Genomic DNA, 21510 nt, shown 5'->3' with positions numbered 1-21510 from the left:
GGTTGTGTCTGGACCGCCGGAAATGATGGCGCACTTCTCCGCCGTGACACTCACAACAGGCTGGGGAGACTTCCTCGGGACATTCCCCACCTTCTTTGGAGTTACAGCTGACTCCCCAATCGCCTTCGATCCCATTTCAGTTGTAGTCCCACCAGGAGTCTTGACACGGTCCCGTCGTCCTCTCTCCAATTTCAGAGCCTTTACAGGGGGTGGGCTGACAGTGCCTTGGCTCCGGGTCCTACTGTCTGCCCTGGTGGACGGTGCACTCCAAAAACCTGGAACACGCACCACTGGTACTGGAGGCTTTTTGGCTGAGGCCCTACGACGGGACTGATGAATTGGAGGGGGGGTGGGGTCAAAAAGGTCAATTTGACATAGGGACAGTTTCTGACGGACACTGGGATGGGTAGCTGGAGGGGGTCTGGGAGTGGAGGAAGACGAAGTGGTTGTAGGAGGTGTCACTTTAGGTGTTTTGGGTGCAGGTGCAGGTACTGGAGGCTGTCGTGAGGTGGATGGATGTTGGGTGAGTGATTGCCGGCGTTTGTGTACTTTGGGAGGGGGCGTCACAGACACACTGGGAGAGGACACAGGGGACGTGTAAATGGCAGTGGAGGTGGTGAGTGCAGGTGAGCGGCTTGTGGTGCTGGGTGTCCTGGTGCGAGTCCTAGTGCCTGTAGATGTGGTGCATGCAGGTGTGTGTGTAGACGACACTGGGAGAGAGGAGGGAGAAGAGGAGGAGGGGGACACAGTGGAGACAGTGGATGTTGCTGTGTCTGTATGGGTGTGATGCTTGTGTGAGTGCCTGTGGTGCCTATGTTTGCTTGAGCTACTTTTGGGTGTTGACTTGTGTGCATGCTGGTCTGTAGGTGTGCTTGGGATGGGCTGGGGTACAGGGGATTGGGTCTGGGTGGAGGAAGTTGGAGGGGGAGGCTGGACACAGGGACAATGGCTGCCATCTGTGCTGAGGCCAGAGATTGCAGGGTTCGCTGAAGGACAGCCTGACCAGAATGAATGCCCTCCAGGAATGCATTACCGTGTTGCAACTCTCGTTCTACACCCTGGATGGCATTCACAATGGTAGACTGCCCAACAGTGAGTGACCTGAGGAGGTCAATGGCCTCCTCACTGACGGCAGCAGGGGTGACTGGGGCAGGGCCTGAGGTGCCTGGGGCGAAGGTGATGCCCACCCTCCTGGGTGAGCGGGCACGGGGCGAACGCTGAGGGGCTGCTGGGAGGGCGGTGCTGGTAGGGGAGGTGGCGGCTGTACCTGTAGAAGTGGGGCGCACAGATGGTGCCGCCACCACAGGGGAGCTCCCATCGGCAGACGAGTCAGTGTCGCTGGTTGGTGATCCTATGGCCAACGTGAAGCTCCCCTCGCCCTCCGTCCCACTGGTGCATTCAGAGTCTGTGGTGTGGCCCTCCATGGCCATGTGGGATGCAGCTCCCTCGTGCTCCGGTGCCACTGTACCTCCGCCTGATGATGCTGATGTACAAAAGGACAGGGAGAGCAGGAAAAGGGGGGGAGACAGAAGAAAGAGAGTTTTAGTGCATGGCATACCGCTACCGTTGGCGGACAAGACAGACGCAGCAGCCCCATGCATTACGCCGTGCTCCTGCCCTCTGCACATGCAATTTCTGGGATATGGCCTACATGGCAATGGTAGAAATCTGTGCACATGGATGGCAAAGGGGCAACTATACATCAACTTGCCACTGTTCTGAGCTGGGGTAGAGTCCCACATGGCCAACATTACGGAGGGGCCTTGCCTACCTAACTCGCCCTGGCCTAGGGACACCCACAGCCCACCTCCCCCACCCAGACACCTCCACTGCACGCAAAGTCCACAGAATGAGGTTGTACTCACCCACTTGTGTCTGCTGTGATGTCCTTAAGCGCCCATCCAACTCCGGGTAGGCCACCGCCAGGATCCGGAACATCAGGGGGGTCATGGTGCGATGGGCACCCCTCCCATGTTGGGAGGCTCCATCCCCAGCTGAGCCTCCGCCGTCTTCTTGCTGCAGCGGCGAATGTCCTCCCATCTCTTACGGCAGTGGGTGCCCCGTCTCTGGTGGGCCCCCAGGGTCCGGACTTCCTTGGCGATGGCACGCCAAATGTCCCTCTTCTGGTGGGCGCTGACCTACATGACATGCAAAAGGAAAGAGGAACAGTCATTACCTACTGCACCGTCAATGTGAGTGGCCCCCTCCCAACTCTGGCCATGTGGCCCATTCATCCCCATGCATTTCTGTTCTTAGAACTCTGCCCCCTTCCCTCTCCCACCCAGCCCTGTCCACCCAGGCCTAGCCCATCCAACATGCTCCCTGTGTACTGACCTGTTGGTCTGGAGGACCTTAGAGTAGCATGTACTGGGGGAGGACCCCATCCACAAGTTTCTCCAACTCCTGTGCAGTGAAGGCAGGGGCCCTTTCCCCAGACGCAGCAGCCATCATCGCTTCCAGACCGAGGTCACAGCAGCACTAGCAGTGTAGGTCCTCTCCTGTCGAAGGTCAGGTATCTAGTGATTGAAGAGATAGAAAATGGCGGTGACGTCCGCGGCGGTGACATCCGCAGCGGGGCGCATCATCACCGCCGGCGCACCTGTTCATTGGCTCCTGGGACCCATAGGGTCCAATGTTAACCAATGCAGCATTGTGCCGCGCTCTACGACCGCCTACCGCGACGGTGTCCAACGCCAGCGCAGTTACCCCACAATTCCATTGTCCCAGTTTAGAGGTCAGGCAGCCGCCATTTCAGGGGCCCACATGGCTTCATTTACTACTGCGTCACACATACCGAGGCCTACACTCAAAACATATCCTGGAAGGGTTAATTGTCTGTTGTAGTCTTGTGTGTGACTGTGGGTACATACCTGGAGGAATGGTGACTGTTTCTTCGCTGTTGTCCTTCTTAGGCACCGTCAGTTGGGACATATGGGAAGATGGCGGAATCCGCCGGTGTACCGACCGCTGGTGGACCTGTTGACAATGGAAGAGAGACATTTGATCGTGACCTACAGGTTTGACCGTGGCACAATCCATGAACTATGTACCCTGTTGGAGCCAGACGTGATGTCACCAATCCGCCATCCGACTGGAATCCCCCCTGACGTGCAGGTGCTGTCAGTGCTCCATTTCCTTGCAAGTGGGTCATTTCAGACTACTGTGGCCATGGCATCAGGGATGTCCCAGCCTATGTTTTCAAAGGTTTTGTCCAGAGTGTTGTCTGCCCTGCTGAAACACATAAGGAGATACATCATTTTCCCTGAGGTGGAGGATTTGCCTACAGTTAAAGGTGACTTCTATGCCCTTGGACATATCCCCAACGTCATAGGTGCCATTGATGGGACCCATGTAGCTCTGGTCCCCCCCCCCGCAGGAGTGAACAGGTGTACAGGAACCGGAAGAGTTATCATTCGATGAATGTCCAGATGGTCTGTTTGGCAGACCACTACATCTCGCAGGTAAATGCTATGTTCCCTGACTCAGTGCATGACGCCTACATCCTGCGGAATAGCAGAATCCCTGATATGATGGGTCAACTCCAGAGGCACCCTGTATGGCTATTGGGGGACTCTGGTTACCCCAACCTTTCCTGGCTATTGACCCCAGTGAGGAATCTCGGGACCAGGGCAGAGGAACGGTACAATGAGGCCCATGGGCGGACTAGGAGGGTGATCGAACGCACCTTCGGCCTCCTGAAGGCCAGGTTCAGGTGCCTCCATATGACAGGTGGGTCCCTATTGTACTCACCGAAGAAGGTGTGCGACATCATCATCGCCTGCTCCATGCTCCATAATTTGGCATTGCGACGCCAGGTGCCTTTTCTGCAGGAGGATGATCCAGATGACGGTGTTGTAGCAGCTGTGGAGCCTGTGGACAGTGATGAGGATGAAGCTGAGGAAGAAGAAAACGATAACAGGGAGTCAGTCATACAGCAATATTTCCAGTGACACACAGGTGAGTACATTTTCAGGTTTAACATAACATTAACTTTCACATGTCTACCTCTATCCTGTACCTACATTTCACTCACTATTTGTTAACTGAGTTGTCCCCTTCCATTTCAGTTTCACAAATGTGGTAATCTACGTGTCAACAGCTTGCATCCTAGAAAGGCTTGTGATGTGTGACATTGGTATGTTGGCCTTCCAATGGGTAACCCTTTTTGACACTGTAATTGACAATACAAAGTTCAAAATCATAGACTGACTCCAGTTTTATTTGTGTTTCAAGGGTGTTTATTCAAGTGCATAAAAATGAAGGGGGGTTGTGAAATGGGGATGGGTGATGGTGGAAGAATGTCCATGGCAGAGTCCAGTCTATTAGTCTCATAGGTACATTGCACATCTGGCCATTGGAAGTGGAGCTGTGGCAGTTCCAATCTGGACAGGCTAACAAAGTGGGACAGTGGGGGGACAATCAGGGTAGTCTTATTTCCTGGCGGGGGTCTTGCCATCTTGCTCTGTCCTGTTCCTGGATCTCAGGGACCGCTTTCGTGGTGGTTGTCCGTCTGCAGGGTGTGGGGTGCTGGTGTGGTGGTCCTGTGGCGGGGCGTCCTGTCCACTAGCGCCGGCGGAGATGGTGGGCATTTCATCGTCCTGGCTAGTGTCAGGGGCCCCTTGGAGTGCCACGGTGTCCCTCAAGGTCTTTTGAATGTCCGTCAGCACCCCTACAATGGTGCCCAGGGCGGAGCCGATGGTCCTGAGCTCCTCCCTAATCCCCAAATACTGCTCCTCCTGTAGACGCAGGGTCTCCTGCAACTTGTCCAGGACCGTTGCCATCGTCTCCTGGGAGTGGTGGTATGCTCCCATTATGGAGGAGAGGGCCTCGTTGAGAGTAGGTTCCCTTGGCCTGTCCTCCCTCTGTCGCACAGCAGCCCTCCCAGTTCCCCTATGTTCCTGTGCCTCCATCCCCTGGACCGTGTGCCCACTACCACTGCCCCCAGGTCCCTGTTGTTGTTGGGGTGGTGGGTTACCCTGGGTGCCCTGTAGTGGTGGACACACCGCTGATTGACCTGTCCTGGGTAGGGAGGTATGGGCCCGCTGGGTGGGTGCTGTGCTGGTGTTACCAGAGGGTGTAAGCTTGGTGTTGGGCTGTGGCTGGGCAAGGGGAACCGACTGTCCTGAGGCCCACGATGGTCCGGGCTGGTCATCAAGATCCAGGAGGGCAGAGCTGCTGTCGTCACTGTGGGCCTCTTCTGGGGATGGAGTGGTGTTGTCTGGACCCTCTGGTGTGGTGACGTTCCTTCGGGTTCCTTCGGGGGTATAAGTACATGATTATTGCATGTGTGTGTTTCATGGTGTGCAATGGTTGGATGTGCGTGTACACCAGTGCAGGCATTCCTGTGGGGGGGCTTGTGTGCTGATGGTTGGGGGGTGTTCTGGGTATGTGCAGTGGGCATGCTTTAGTGATGGGTATCCATGCTTAGTTGTGTCATGCAGGTCTTGGGGTTGGGATGGGTGGTTGGTGTTATGGGTACATTAGTGAGGAGTTAGGGTGATAGGGGAGGGTGTGAGGGTGGGGGTGTGTGATAGCATGCAGGTAAGGTGGGGGATATGATAGTTAAGATTTGACTTACCAGTGTCCGTTCCTCCAACGACTCCTGCGAGGCCCTCAGGATGGAAGATGGACAAGACTTGCTCCTCCCATGTTGTTAGTTGTGGGGGAGGAGGTGGGGGTCCGCCGCCAGTCCGCTGTACCGCAATGTGGTGCCTGGATACCGTGGAACGCACCTTCCCCCGTAGGTCGTTCCACCTCTTCCTGATGTCCTCCCTATTTCTTGGGTGCTGTCCCACAGCATTGACCCTGTCCACTATTCTTTGCCATAGCTCCATCTTCCTGGCTATGGATGTGTGCTGTACCTGTGAGCCAAATAGCTGTGGGTCTACCCGGAGGATTTCCTCCACCATGACCCTGAGCTCCTCCTCAGAGAAGCGGGGGTGTCTTTGGCGTGACATGGGGTGGTGATTGTGAGGTCTGGGGTGGTGTATGTGTTGATGAGTGTGGTGAGTGTAGTGGTATGTGGTGTTTTGTGCGTGGATGTTGTGTGGGTGATGGTGTAGAGTGCCTCTGTGTGATGGGGTTCTCTATTCTGTGCTGTCTCTCTATGGCCTTCTCTCTAATTTTGGGTCGTAGGGGTTTGTGGGTGATGTGGGTGTGTGTTTTATATTGTGTTGGATGTGTGGGAGTGTTGTTTGTATGTGTATCAGGTGTGTGTATTTGTAATTGTCCAATGTGGCGGTGTTTTAGAGTGGTGTGTGTATTTTGAGCGCAGCGGTGTGTACCGCCAATGGAATACCGCGGTTAAAAGACCGCCGCGTGGATTCGCGGGTCATAATGGCATGGGCGTGTTTCTGTTGGCGTGGAGGATTTGTTTCCGCATGTTTATCGCTGACCTTTGGTGTGGCGGTGTGTGGGTGTCTGAATTTCGGCGGATTCCGTGATGTGTGTCATAATAGCTGTGGCGGGCTCCCGCCGCCACGGCGGTGTGTTGGCGGTCTTCTGCACGGCGGTAATCGCCTTTTACCGCCAATGTTGTAATGACCCCCTAAATGTAGTATTGCACGTAGAAACACACTAGCTCCAGCTAGGGCTATAACAACATCTTGACGGAGTCATTTCCAACAGCCTGATGCCACTCGTGAGGGCTGGTCATGGAGTCGCACGGACCCCAGGTACAATAGCTTGGAAAAGGATGAGGAAACAAAGACATAACACAGAGTCGGTGGAGCTGGGGCCGGTTCTGTACTGCTACCGGGGAGGTAAGGCGTCAGTTCCTTACTGCTACCGGGGAGGTGAGACGAGGTGTTGGTTCCTTACTGCTAGGCAGGGGAGTTGCAGAGGAGGTGATGCAGCGTTGAAGGCGAGGCATCAGTTCATTACAACAAGGTGGGGTCGATGAATCCAGCAGGTCGAGACGAGAGGCGTCAACTTCGCAGTATTGTGATCACACGACAAGGCCACAGATACTGCGGCAAAGTCAGAGCCAGGTGCCACGGATGTCGGTGTCACGGCGCTCTGGACTCACGCTGTGGTGGGACTTCAGAGCCGCCGCCGCGTGCCTGTGGCATTGGTCATTGCACTCAGTGGGGACCACGGCTCCCGGGCAGGCAGTGGTGCGGAGTCGGATGGCTGCACCAGTTCCGAAGTTGAACCGGAGTCAATGTGCTTCTTCTTGGTTGCACCAGAACGCACTCCTAAGGGCCCAGGTACTGGTAGGTGAAGCCTTTTGATGTCCCTGAGACGTCTTCACAGGAAGCAAGCTCAGTCCAAGCCCTTGGAGAACCTTTGGAAGCAGTATGCAGAAAACAAAGTCCAGTCCATTCACTCCCAGGACAGAAGCAGCAAGCAGCAGCCCAGCACAGCAAAGCAAGAGACAGAGTGGCAGTCCCTTCTACTGCATCCAGCTTATCATCCTGGTAGAATGTGCTCTGTCCACAAGAATTCTAACTTTGTGGTGTCAGAGGTACAGTACTTATACCCATTTCTGTCACTGAAGTAGGCAGACTCAAAGAGAAGTCTTTGTAATACATGCCTTTCCCTGCCCTGGCCCCAGGTTGGATACTGCTTTGTATGATGATAGGCACAGCTTTATTCAGAAGCAAGTGTCAGCACTTCCCAAAATCTATCTCAGGGAGACCCATCAGGCAATGCAGGGCACACCTCTGCTCCCTCTGTGTGACTGTCTGGAGTGAATGCACAAACAGCAAACTGTCACCCTGACCCACACATATGTTCATCAGACAGGCAGAGACAGGCAGATGCAGAGAATGGTTAAGCAAGAAAATACCCACTATCTGAAAGTGGCATTTTCAAACTTACAATTCAAAAACCAACTTCACCAAAAGATGTTTATTTTTTCATTGTGAGTTCAGAGACCGCAAACTCCATATCGCTAGCTACTCCCAATGGGAAATTACACTTAAAAGATATTTCAAGGCAATCCTCATGACACCCTATGGGAGAGATATGCCTTGCAATAGTGAAAAACGATTCTAGCAGCTTTTCACCATCAGGACATGTAGACCACACCAGTACACATCCCAGCTTTAAAACTACACTACACCCTGCCCATGGTGCTGCTCTGGGCTTACCTTAGGGGTGACCTACATGTACTAAAAGGGAGGGTTTGGGCCTGGTAAGTGGGGGCAATTGCCAGGCCGAAATGGCAGTTTAAAACTGCACACTCAGACACTGCAGTGGCAGGTCTGAAACATGTTTACAGGACAATGCTTGTGGGTGGTACAATCAGTGCTGCAGGCCCACAAGTAGCATTTGATTTACAGGCCCTGGGCACACCTGGTGCACTATACTAGGGACTTACTAGTAAAATGTGCCAATCATGGATAAGCCAATCACCAATGCATTTCAGACCGAGAGCATATGCACTTTAGCACTGGTCAGAAGTGGGACGGTGCCTAGAGTTCTAAAGCCAGCAAAAATGAATTGCAGCACACAATCAAAACAGGAGGGTAAAGGCAAAAACGTTTGAGCATAACCCTGCAGAAAGGGCTATTTACAACACATCTAGCAAAGAGATATGTGTGATGTCTGAAATTGCCCCCTTTAACAACAGGTGTTGATTGTGCCATTAAAACAAACAGATTCAACATATGTTATTGAAAAATCCGGCACCAAAATTGGTTAAATACAAAGTGATGCGTTCTCTGGGGGTACCTCCTCAGGAGTGGCAGGGGTCAGATTTCTAACCCTGTAGTTCAAAATGACTTAGTAAATGTGCCAGTACATATTAGTAAACCAGTTTGGTTGCAATCTGGACACAACCCACTGAGCAATCTTGCATAAGAAAGTGTTTCCTGATAACAATCGGTCTCATAAGATTAAGTTCAGGGGCAGGAGTAGATCTCCAAACCCTTTTTTAGTAATGAATGTCACCCTCAAGAATCACTAAAACTGGAGTATGCATTTTAAAATATTAATTTTAAAATTCCAAATCTAGTGCTCATGATATGAACGGTAATAACACAAAAAATAACAGTGAAAGCAACAGATAACATAATAATTGAATTTTATAGCATTTGCACCCTTACTGGGATATCTCTGGGTGCTATGGTAGGTCTAGCTGAATTGGTAAACATAAGCTTCTCTTCTAGTTTGATAGGTGATGTGCATTCCAGATTTGAGGCAACAAGGACTATTGATCTGCCTGGAACAGAATGCGTGCTATTCTGGGTACAGGGCTGAGGACTGTGTTGTCTGCTTGAGAACAGACAGAACCCAAACTAGTCATTGAAGGCTCAAAGTTTAGCCAGAGCCTCACAAGAGTCTTGCTGGAGCTTTCTTTGGTTAAGTTGGAAACCGGAACCGTATCTATCCTGACTGATCACTCGCATTAAGTCCACTCCAGACTATAGTCCGACACCCGGAGTTTTTGTAGGATGTGAACATCCATGTTAACTTGATTTTTGCATTCAGTGTTGCGCTAAGGAGCATGGTGATTTGCATAGTGTAGAGCCACTAAAGCAGCATCAAGCAAAACAATGATGGCTAAAAATGTGTCTGCTCAATCACTATATGGATTATATATCTACAGGACTATGAGCCATAAGAACATGTCAGCCTAGACAGTAAGTATATCTGGTAACCAGAGCTGTAAACACATGACATCCTAGACAGTAAATGAAACTGATGCAAACATCTATGAATGCCTTACTTGTACATGATTTCTTAGAAAGAAATATAAAGTCTGAAAAGGCAAGTAATAATAACAGAAGAATCTGCAAGAGAGAGGTCATAGTGTTTACAACTTCTTTGGAATGACTCCTAAACAAACAACATAAGGTCCCTAAGGGTTCTTGCAGTTACTTGTTGAACATTTTCTAAACTGAACAATCAGGAAGACATTTAACTATTATGAATGTGTTTTACATAAGCTTGATTATCCCCATTCCATTACACATTTGCAGAAGAGAAGAATATGCTAGAAACGTGTATTGATGGAAACAGTGATTCACTTGAGACATGATCAGTAACACACGTTTTCATATCCAAATGAAAAGGTCTCTGTATTGAAAAAATAGTGATAACAACAGTGAGATTAGGCATTCAGTCAGTCATCATACTTGCACGCTGTCAATCATCTTAGCAGTCATTCGTCTATTTATCAACCCACTTACTCATTTTTGAATAAATCGACTTACACAACCACAATGAACTCTCAGACAAACTCTAAATTAAGAGAATAGAAAAAGAAAAACATGCTGGTGCCTAAACAAAATAGGCATGTGCTTGCATTAGCAAATACAATTAAGCATGGTTACTGTGGTATTGTATGTGGTGTTTTGTTATTTTGAAGTTCCAGGCTGAATGCCACATTTAAAATCCAATGTTTTGACCATCTTGGAATTCTAAAACAGTCAAACTACTGATAATTCAGTTCCTGGATGGTGGCATGGTATAGAGGCCATGACTTCAAAGGATGTGGCACACTGAAGATGAAACGAACTACTTAAGTTTCTTACCCATTGCCCCATGCTGAATCTTATCATGTCTGCCAGCAGAGTGTTTCAGCCATTGGCTTTGTTACCGTGTAGTGACAGCATTTTCCCAATATACTTTCTTTTGTTTTCCTCTTTTAATTCGCTTTCTTGACATATGTGTGTGTTTTTGTGTAAATAAATAAAATATAGATCAATATTTCCTAGTGGCAGCCGCCCCTAGGTAGTTGTAGTTAGGCCCTAGTTTCTATAGAAAAAGCTGTTTTTTGCTTACCTATATCTCTTTGGCGCCACTTGACGAATCTTCACGAAAAGTTCCAAAAACATTCGACAGTCATGTGAGCTGTCTGGAAAGTTTCAGGGTGATCAGTGAAGTAGGGGCTAAGATAAAGGGGAATGAAATTTAGAGCGTTTCCAATGGTAATTCCCATAGCAAACAAAATGAACAGCAATACCACCAAAACCACTGGATGGAATTAGACCAAACTTGGCAGAAAGATAGCTCTTGGGCCAGAATGAGCCCTTTTTGTTATTTGGCTACCATTCAGTAGTTTTTGAGAAATTAAAGGAAATTCTAATTTGTATATCTAGGGGCGTGAAGAATTTGCGACCTCTTCCGGTCTTGTGCTGGGATCGGGTTGGCTGCCAACACTTCAAACCAGGAAGTGATGGCAGCCAACTTGGGACTCTGCTTCAGCTGAGTCCCAGACAAAAATGTAAAAAAAGAAAACAAAAGGGGCCAGGGTACCCACACCCTGACCCTTTAACTCCGGTGCTGGGGTCCCTCAGAGGCAACCCCTTCAGGTATTTTCTGTGTGTGTGTGTGGGGGGGGGGGAGGTAATCTTTGAGATAGCTTACAACAAAATACATGTCTGCGGGCTTAAGGTGCAATAACATTCCACCTTTAAAGGTTGGTTAGCTTTAAAGTATATGTTACGTACCAAATAAATAAGACCTATTGCCTTTGTTGTAACTTCTGTAAAGACAGATTACAGCAGTGGTATCCGGCATATCTTTCCTAATGAACCAGTTATGGCTATAGCCTTCAACATTGGCTTGACATCCTAATCAACTCTTCCCTACTGTACTGAGCATATGCTTTCCCACAAGTCAACCATCAGGTACCCAGTTATATAATTACAAATATGTACAACATTACAGTTGTCAAAACCATATAAAATCCCTCTTTAGGAGGGCCTAATAAGGATGATGATAATGCGGATTTATCTTGATGGTTTGTTCAAGTAGGACACCAGTGCCAAAACCCTTGCCTTCTATGGTAACCTTTCATTTAACAAAAAGCCTCCCTACAGGCTTTGATAACAATCCACTGTTATAAGCCTGTTATCATTAACATTTGCTTGTCACAATAAGTAAGCCAGGCCTACTGGCTTTCTCATAACTTTTCACAGTGAACAGATCAAACCTATGAAATCTGGTATAACTTTTTCCAATGAACCATTAAGGCCTGTAGCAGTTGCCATTGGCTTGGCACCAAAACCTACACAGACCTAGTGAAGTGCACAATTGCTATCAATCATGATGCATTTAGTAATAAAATTACAAATATGTGCAAAATTACATTGGCAAAACAGTATATAACCTTTCTCTAAAGGACCTAACAAAATTAACACAATGAAAATCTTCTAACTCCAGAGTTTATCACGGTGGCTGGCGAATACCAAAACCCTTGCCTATCATTAACCTCTGAGATTTTATGCAACAAAATTCCTGTCTGCAGCCTTAACAAAGAGTGACAACAATCCACCGTTGAGGGCATATTGGGTTTGAAAAATGTTTTTTACAATAAATAAGTCAAACCTACTGCCTTTATCCTAATCTTTTCTAATATAAATATCAGATCTACGGTTTCTGGCATAATCTTTACCAAAAAAATAATTAGGTTTGTACCTTTTTTATCATTGGCTTGATACTGTGCTGAACGAAGGCTTTTCCGCGAGGGAAACATCAGCATGCCATCATAAAACTAGAGCAGTATTTCAAGTTGGCAAAGCAACATGTTTTGTCTTCAAAAAGATCCTAACAAGTATTATTACAATTCCAAACTTCTATTGCCGTGGTTTGTGGGCAGGGGTAACTAAGATTAAACCCCTTGCCTACTACGATGAACTGTTAGATTTTTAATAACGAAATACCTCTCAGGAAATTTTAATAAAGTAATAACAATCTACCCTTAAATGCCTGTTGACCTTAATATACTCTTTTCACAATAAAAAAAATTGTACCACTGACTTAATCATAACTTTGCTTAATAAGCGTATCCATCTACTACTCCAGCCTTGGTCATTAGCCTACCATTTTAACAAAGAAAGCTTTGTGATTGAGAACAAGGTTCCATGCATGGTAACCAGACAAGAACAAACACTTTAATTATCTAGCTATCTATGAGAAGTTGTTTAATAGACTCACTGTGGTTTTTGTGACCTTAAGGGACAGGCTCCATTCATCACAGTGGAATGTGTATGACTGAATGCAAACACAGTAGCTTTGCTTGATAAAGAGTCGGACTGAATCAGCTCGATACACAAATAATAAATGATCACACCTGATTGGAGGGTAAGCACTCTTTCTGTGGAAGCACAAAGGTTTTGGCAAAAGCTGTTCTCAGATGAAGTAATGTTTGGGCTGAGCCACTGTACGTGTATGTAGGTCCCCTGAAAACTCTTTTTGATCATGTAAGATCTTGAGACAGCACACTGTCAACCCAGAAAGTACTTATTTCAGTAACTTGTGCCCAAAATCCTGTGCTCTCAGACTCCTCTTCTAGAACATGTGGCTTTTAATAAAATTTTAATATAAACTTGACTGATGTGTATTTAACATCTTCTAATGCAGCCTGATGTACCAAAGCCTTGTAGTCGGATGAGAATCCAGGAAGTCACAACGAAACCAAAGACATTCCATTTTATATATGTGCACTCGCTTGTGCTATATGTATGACCATTCTGCAGCATAATTTTGCAATTAACATTTGTCTTCTGTTCCTGCGGGGTGGTCTTAGGAGCTTGCATTGTCTATAAACTGCTTCAAAGGGCTGGGAGCTTCCAGGAAAATAGTAGACTTGGTTCAACTTGTTTCTTTTTTTTATTTTTTATGGTCTTAGTGTTTAATGTTTTATTATTTGCCATACTTGTGAAGTTGTTTTCTAAAAACTGTTCTTTATTGAATTGCAGGCAGATGAAGCATATTTAATTGGTCCCGCAGCCTCACAGCAAAGTTATCTGAACATGAATAAAATAATACAAGTAGCAAAAAAGTCTGCTGTACAGGTAATTGCTTAGTTGAATAGAGCCCTCTTTCAGTTTTGCAACAAATAGTCGGCACCCTCAGAAAGTATGCAACCTTTGTTATCCAACTAGAATCAACTTCATTGGACAAGGAAATGCCTGAGTCCAGATGTTCAATTACTGTACTTTCTATATTTCTTCATTGCTACAGCTATAAAAATTGTTTGTAGCCTTTAGCCAACACATTTTGTTCACCAAGAACGTCTTCAGGGTACAGTTATACATGATCAATTTTCAGATGTCCTTCATCACTCTTTCTTATCTCTATGTATCAGGTCCTTGAATACAATTGTACTGGATTTTATTCGTTTTTTTGTAGCATGCCTTCATAAAATCCAGTTATGAGTCGTATATAAGGCTCCCTGTTTTCTTCTTACAGAAAACCATATTTTTCTGTCCGTATTTATTTTTAAATGTGGATAAAAACGGAAATTAGATTGTTTTTGTGTGGTTCTAAATGCTATTAGTCATGACTGTCAGGCAATAGCAGTGAGGATTTCTGGGTAACTGGGTTAAAAAAAGAAAGAGATTTTAGTAATGAGGCTTAAAAAGCAGTATTTATGCACAAGGTTGATACTAAAATGGACATGTTTTCATATAAGTGTACTGATTTATCATCTGTAGGTGTTCATATCATTGAGAGCAGTCAGGAATTCAAGTAAGAGTGTTCAATAATCGACCAAAATGTTCCTTCCTGCAGTTTAGTGTTTAGTCTGTATATCAGGGTTAAAGTGGATCCGTATATAGTGTCCATGTGAAACCCTTTCCGAACAACACGTTGCAATGCAGCCGTTCATGCAGTGTGTGTCCTCAGCCTTCATTTAACACATAGAGACTGTTGTTCTTAAGTTAGTTCTTCAAAATTTTTTGATTATGTCTTGTAAATTTCAAATTTGTAATCTGTGTGCATTCAGGATTATTTATGCAAGTTACATCCTATGGATACAACATGGGCTCGGTGATTCTTCCAGGTCATCTTTGTCTCTCTCTTATTTAGTATTTTGATGACAGTCCTGATCAACCACTAATTTGAGTGTAAGGGTGGGCAAATTACTGTTTTCTTAACTGCTCTTTGGAAAATATCTGTTAATTCCAGAACCAGATATAGCACATTTTTGGGAAAAAAAAGTGTTTTGAGTCTAATGTAATATTACTGATCCTCCTATCCACAGACATTTGTCTACAAATCAAATATGTTTTCGAACAGTTTCTGTACTATCATTCACAAGTACATATTCCTAAAACCATAATGTTTATTCCAATGTTTCCCTTGATAATATTACTGCAGAATTAGTATAAATGTTTCAGATCATGATGGTGTTATGTCTTTTGTGGAGCTCGCACTAGGTTGGCCTTGTTTTGTGGTTTATAAATGTTCTCTCGCGTTTCTTGGTCATTTCAGTAAAACGCTTCATCTCCATTTAGGCGATTCATCCAGGCTACGGATTTCTCTCTGAAAATACAGAGTTTGCCGAAATGTGCAAGCAGGAAGGAATCATTTTCATAGGCCCACCTTCCTCCGCAATCAGAGATATGGGCATTAAGAGGTAACAATACGGTTGTTGTTTGGAAGTTTACTCCTTTGTCAGTGCTTGTTTTAAATGTGAGTTGGTGGTATATCATGATCAGGTTACTGGTACTGGGTTGTTGTGAAAATGATTGGCATTGTGCCCATAAGACTGATTACAGTATAGAGAAATGGTTGGGAATCCAATTAATGCTTCACACCCAATCATGGTTCAGGTTGTTTTGCATGTTGAAATATTTGACACTGAACACAAGGGGGTCAAATTATTCAATTAGTTTTGAGTAAAACATTTGCCCACATATATTTTCTTTACTCATTTGTTGAACCTGTCAAACATCTTGAAACGTTAAACTAGTAGTTTACGGTTCTTCCTAAGCTCACGCACAGCACCCCAACAGAAGAAATGGAAGCCCTAGAAAAACTAGTCCTTGATATAATTGAATAATTGCCTGAATGTTCACAGAGGTACCGTTCCCTCCCCTTGACCTGCAGATCCAACAGAGCAATCAAGAGCACCTCTTGCTCCCTCATAGGTAGCCTAGTGGCCCGCTGGGCCAGTTGGACCAGAGCCCACACAACCACCATACTCTGGAGACATTTTAGACTGGCCATATAATTTTGACACTCACAACTAACCGGGTGTTCCCAACAAACCTACAAAAGAATGAGGCAAACTTTAAAGCATCAACTCAGATGACAGCTAGAAAGTACATCACAAGTAACCGAAGTACATAGGCAATGCATCCAACCACCAAACGTCAAAGCACCAAAAATGTTCCTCCATTTACTAACCAAATAGCACTAAATAAGGGAATCGGATGGCGTGCAAGTATTTATAAACGGGCCAAAAAATATCAAAATTTGCCTTTGCCAGAGTTCACAAAAACTGCTGGTACTTGTCTTCTTCAATCCCTAGTCACCGCTTCTGCACTTATCACCACAAGTTCTCCTCTACGCTCCAGATGCCCTCCACGCCGCTCAGTTGATAGAAAACACTTACCCATCATTGTGGAATAGTAGAATGACAAAATGCTTGCAGGGGTGCATCAAAAAAAGGCACCAGTACATACGTTTTAAGTAATTAAACGAATCAATTACATTTCTTTTTAGTGCATTTCACAACAAATTCAGTTTCAGAGCAGTTAAAGTGAGGACCATAAAATAAGTAGCCAGATTTCACGTGATAGATTTCAGTGAGGTTAGCTTATTAGCATGTAAAACTGCACCTCATTCTTTATCAGTATATTCAAATGAGTTGTCAAGGTTTGCATTGGGTAATGAATTTGTTTGTTTGCATTACTGAGAGCCAGTGTACATTTGTAACAGCTGGACCGATGACAGTACAGCTGTTCATCTTGGAATAAAGCCACGCGGTCTGATTTTGGATCCTCTGTAATTTTTTTCATCTGTCTTCGAACGAAAATATTGTTTATATTACTGTAGTATGTTTGGGATGGCGTTAGTTTCCTGATGAGCTCCAGTTGGGACACGTTATGCAAAAATGCCAGCACCTTCCTTAGCAACATTACATTAAAGTTTTTGCTTTCCACAACTGCTTTGAGGAGCTGGACAAGTACAGCCTGTCATCAAACTACATGCTTAGGTTTTGGATTTTCCTTGATATTGCGACTACCCCAGTTCTTGAAACCAAATGAAAGGAAATCAGTCATTGGATTTATACAGTAACTATGAATGTTTGTGGCTCATTGAAGCATGGGTTTATTTTACCCTGAAAAAAAAATAATTGAGGCATCCTAAAATTGTGCGTCCTTGTTGAGATTTGTTCTCTGACCATCTAGAGATCTGGGTGTCAGAAGGGACATTTGTAGATTGTGGCAGGTGATGAGTCACTGTGCCACTTCTTTTATGTACAGTTTGAACACCATGGAGAGTGAGTATTCATGCAGAATACTGAGCAGGAAAAGGTATTTTCAATTCCACTTGACATTCATAAATGTTTAGGGGAAGGGTGGTCCACAAAAGACTTGACTTGGCGTGTGGACACTTCTTCTATGATCCTGCTAGTGAGATGGAGGATAGCTATCGGACAGTAGCTGGCCAGGCTGTTCAAATCTGTCATGGATGTGTTTTTTAATAAGCAAGTTATTTTCCCCAAGGATCAGGACACTGTAATACTCCGACCTCTGTGTCCCTGTTCAGAGACAACCAGCTCTTATAAAAAATGGTATGAACCCCTGATGGCTCCTTCCTCCATAGCTGCAGGGTGAATAAAGTCCCTATCCTTGTGCTTTCTGCCAACAGCTTCACTACTTTGTAAGGGCAGCTGATACGCAATCTCAACTCCAATTGTACCTCCTAACCATGGTCTACCACACCCAGCTACAAGAGTAACCCACCTCAAAGGGTCACCCACCACCTCTGACCCCTTCCCACAAAATAGAGGAACCTGTCCCTATCTCTCCCACAAGAACCAACAACTCTCCCGCCCCACCAGCGTAAGTCCCAAGTGAAGCAAGGGCACAGGGCAAGTGCAAGAACCCTTGACCCAACACGGGCTGAGCAAGGCTAATTGTTAAAGGTGGCACGTTCACGTTGGCTGCGGCAAGGCCCCAGCCAGGCAGAATCGTGCCAATCCCATCAGGGGTGGGTGATTACACTCGCTGTTTAACCTGCCCTCACCCTTGGGTAGCTTGGCATAGAGCAGTAACGCTTATCACAGAGGCAATGTGTAAAGCAAGGGCACAGCACTTCCCTACCACAACCACGCTGGGTGGCACAAATGAGACTTCACACACCATGTAGGTATGTAAAAATTGTTTTCAACACACACATTGTCAGCACAACATGAGGATCATGGAAATCTGGGCATAAATCACGTTGAGCAACAGAGTTCACAATATTCGGCCAAACTGTGTGTAACAATAACAACAGTATGTATAAGTCAATCAATCACAATATTTATAGAGCGCACTACGTACCCGTTAGGGTTTCAAGGCGGTGAGGGGGGGGGGGGGGGTGGGGAGTGGGGTGCTGCTACTGGTCGAAGAGCCAGGTCTTGAGGAGTCTCCTGAAGGTGAGAAGGTCCTGGGTCTGCTGCAGGGGGGTTGGGAGGGTGTTCCAGGTCTTGGCGGCGAGGTAGGAGAAGGATCTGCCGCCGGAGGTCTTGCGTTGGAAGCAGGGAACAATGGCGAGGGCGAAGTTGGCGGAGCGGAGTTGGTGGGAGGGGACGTAGAAGTTGAGTCTTTTTTGTTCAGGTAGGCTGGTCCGGCGTTGTAGAGTGCCTTGTGAGCGTGGCTGAGGAGCTTGAAGGTGATCCTCTTGTCCACGGGGAGCCAGTGGAGGTCTTTCAGGTGGTGGGAGATGTGGCATCGGCGGGGAACGCTGAGGACCAGTCGGGCGGAGGCGTTTAGGATGCGTTGGAGGCGTCGGATGTCTTTTGCTGGGATGCCTTTGTAGAGTGCGTTGCCGTAGTCTAGTCTACTGCTGACGAGGGCCTGGGTCACTGTTTTTCTGGTTTCCGTCGGGATCCATTTGTAGATTCTACGGAGCATGCGTAGGGTGTTGTAGCAGGAGGAGGAAACTGCGTTGACCTGCTTGGACATGGTGAGGGCGGAGTCGAGGACGAATCCCAGGTTGCGTGCGTGGTTGGCTGGCGTTGGAGGGGGTCCCAGCGCGGTGAGCCACCAGGAGTCGTCCCAGGCCGAGGGGGTGCGTCCGAGGATGAGGACCTCCGACTTGTCGGAGTTCAACTTCAGGCAGCTATTTCTCATCCACTCGGCGATGGACTTAATTCCCTCGTGGAGGTTGGCTTTGGCGGTGTGTGGGTCTTTGGTGAGGGAGAGGATGAGCTGGGTGTCGTCAGCGTAGGAGAGAATGTTGAGGTTGTGCTGACGGGCCAGTTGTGCGAGGGGGGCCATGTAGACGTTGAACAGCGTCGGGCTTAGAGAGGAGCCTTGGGGTACGCCGCAGATGATGTTGGTGGCTTCGGAGCGGAAGGGTGGGAGTCGGACTCTCTGGGTTCTGCCGGAGAGAAAAGAGGAGATCCAGTTGAGGGCTTTTTCTTGTATTCCGGCTTTGTGGAGGCGTGTTAGTAGGGTGCGGTGGCAAACCGTGTCGAAGGCTGCGGAAAGGTCCAGGAGGATGAGGGCTGATGTTTCGCCGTTGTCCATTAGCTGTCTGATGTCATCTGTGGCGGCGAGGAGAGCGGTCTCGGTGCTGTGGTTGCGTCTGAAACCGGACTGGGAGGGGTCCACGATGGAGTTGTCCTCGAGGTGGCGGGTGAGCTGAGCGTTGACAATCTTCTCGATGACCTTCGCCGGGAAGGGGAGGAGGGAGATCGGGCGGAAGTTTTTGAGGTCGTTGGGGTCTACCTTGGGTTTCTTGAGGAGGGCGTGGATTTCGGCGTGCTTCCAGCTGTCCGGGAAAGTCGCGGTTTCGAAGGATAAGTTGATGACCTTTCGAAGTTGGGGGGCGATGGTAGAGTCGGCTTTGTTGTAGACGTGGTGGGGGCATGGGTCTGAAGGGGATCCTGAGTGGATGGAGTTCATGATCTTGCAAATTTCAGCGTCGTCTACGTGGGTCAAGGCGGCTGGCGCAGGTGGAGTTGTCGGGGGTGGGGTCTGATGGCGGCGTGGTGTTGAGGCTGTCGTGGACGTCGGCGATCTTCTGATAGAAGAAGGTGGACAGGGCGTTGCAGAGTTCTTGGGATCGTGGGATGTCGTTGACATCGGCGCTGGGGTTGGAGAGCTCTTTCACGATGCAGAAGAGTTCTTTGCTGTCGTGTGCGTTGTTGTTCAGGCGTTCTGTGAAGTGGGAACGTTTGGCGAGTCGGATTAGCTGGTGGTGCTTGCGGGTGGCCTCCTTGTGGGCTGCCTGGCTGTCGGGTGTGTGTTCGAGGAGCCATTTCTTCTTTAGTTTCTGGCAGGTGCGTTTGGAGGTGAGGAGTTCGTCAGTGAACCAGGCGGCTTTTTTCTTTTCTTGGTTGTCGGTGGACCTCTTGAGTGGTGCGAGGGTGTTGGCGCAGTCGTTGATCCACTTCAAGGGAGAAAATACTTTACGTTTGGCACTATATGAGGGTGCGGAGAGGTAGTCAGCCAAAGACCCACCATAGAGTTTACCAGCTTTGATGTAACACTTAAATTCAGGTGGAACCCCGATTCCCAATGCTAGCGACAATCAGTACATACAAGGTTTGTAACACTTCCACATAGCACTGCAGCCTAGGCCATGCTAGTAAATTGTAAAGCCAATCTCCGGAATTCCCTGGCAGAAGAATGTGAGCAGCAGTACCTCAGTTTTGCTCTCGTATTCACTTGCACTCACTCCCACACAACCACTCTGCACCGCCAGGTGGTGCCACGGATATCAGTCAGCTTGTGCACACACAGACCCGGGGGGAGGAAAGACACCAGCCGATCTTGCAACAATTAGCAAGGAGACTTGCTAATTGTTGCCAGAGGTTCATTCAGCGGTCTGCAACACACAGGGGTAGAGACACTGGGGCTGCCCGTTAGCCACTGCGGCGCCGAGCCACACTGGTCTTTCAGCGTTACAAAATAGTTATCAATTTCGGCACCTCCGGAACAAGGCATTTTGACTTGAGTCACCCTCGACAATTCTGACTACGCACAATGAGTTACTAGGCCCACACCCCCTTAACAAGGAGGCGTCGCATGTGAAGCACAAAGACTTGAGTTGTAGCTGATGGTTAGGCTCCCACTTGAAAAGTGCTTAGGGCTATACCGCCACAAAAATGAGGCACATCATCAGTGGCCCGAAGACATGAATCTCCCCTGATCACTGCAAATACAATTCTCAATGTAGTACCTCCTCAGGGTAGGCACTAGTCTGGTGCATGATGACTTGAACCACACCAGATACTCCCAGACGCTCCCACGAAGAACGTAAATCCCACACCTCTCGGAAATGAGGCACATCTAGCGCTCGATAGCAGGAGTCCGTCTAGATAATCCAGTCACACAAGGAACTTTGTTTCCGTACTTCCCTAGAATGAAGCACAATGTCTGGTGTGTGATGACTTCAGTTGTACCAGACTCCCCAGTCACAGACTTTGATGCGAGTTCAGCCGTACCATACAAGGCAGTGTATAGCACAACTCCGGTTGCACCCCCACCTCCGAGGGTTGCAACCAATGAACAGGGCACAGCATGCAATGCGCATGCAGTTGAGGATGACACGCGAGAAATGCGATTCACTCAACAGCAGTGGGCCACGCGGGATCCCGCAGTGAGTGAT

The 21510-nt window shown here is 47.5% G+C and overlaps 1 protein-coding gene across 2 annotated transcripts in view; it reads left to right on the top strand.

Moving 5' to 3' along the window:
• The window catches only part of MCCC1 (methylcrotonyl-CoA carboxylase subunit 1), a 127776-nt gene that overhangs the window by 29812 nt on the left and 76454 nt on the right, over positions 1-21510 (top strand). For both annotated transcript variants that reach the window (XM_069213104.1, XM_069213103.1), the window contains exons 4-5: positions 13653-13748; positions 15192-15313. In XM_069213104.1, coding sequence (XP_069069205.1) covers positions 13653-13748; positions 15192-15313 — 218 coding nt within the window. The remainder of the gene's footprint in view (positions 1-13652; positions 13749-15191; positions 15314-21510) is intronic.

This window comes from Pleurodeles waltl, chromosome 11, assembly GCF_031143425.1.
Source record: "Pleurodeles waltl isolate 20211129_DDA chromosome 11, aPleWal1.hap1.20221129, whole genome shotgun sequence".
Classification (NCBI taxonomy): Eukaryota; Metazoa; Chordata; class Amphibia; order Caudata; family Salamandridae; genus Pleurodeles; species Pleurodeles waltl.
This window is presented reverse-complemented; position numbering and strand designations above follow the sequence as displayed.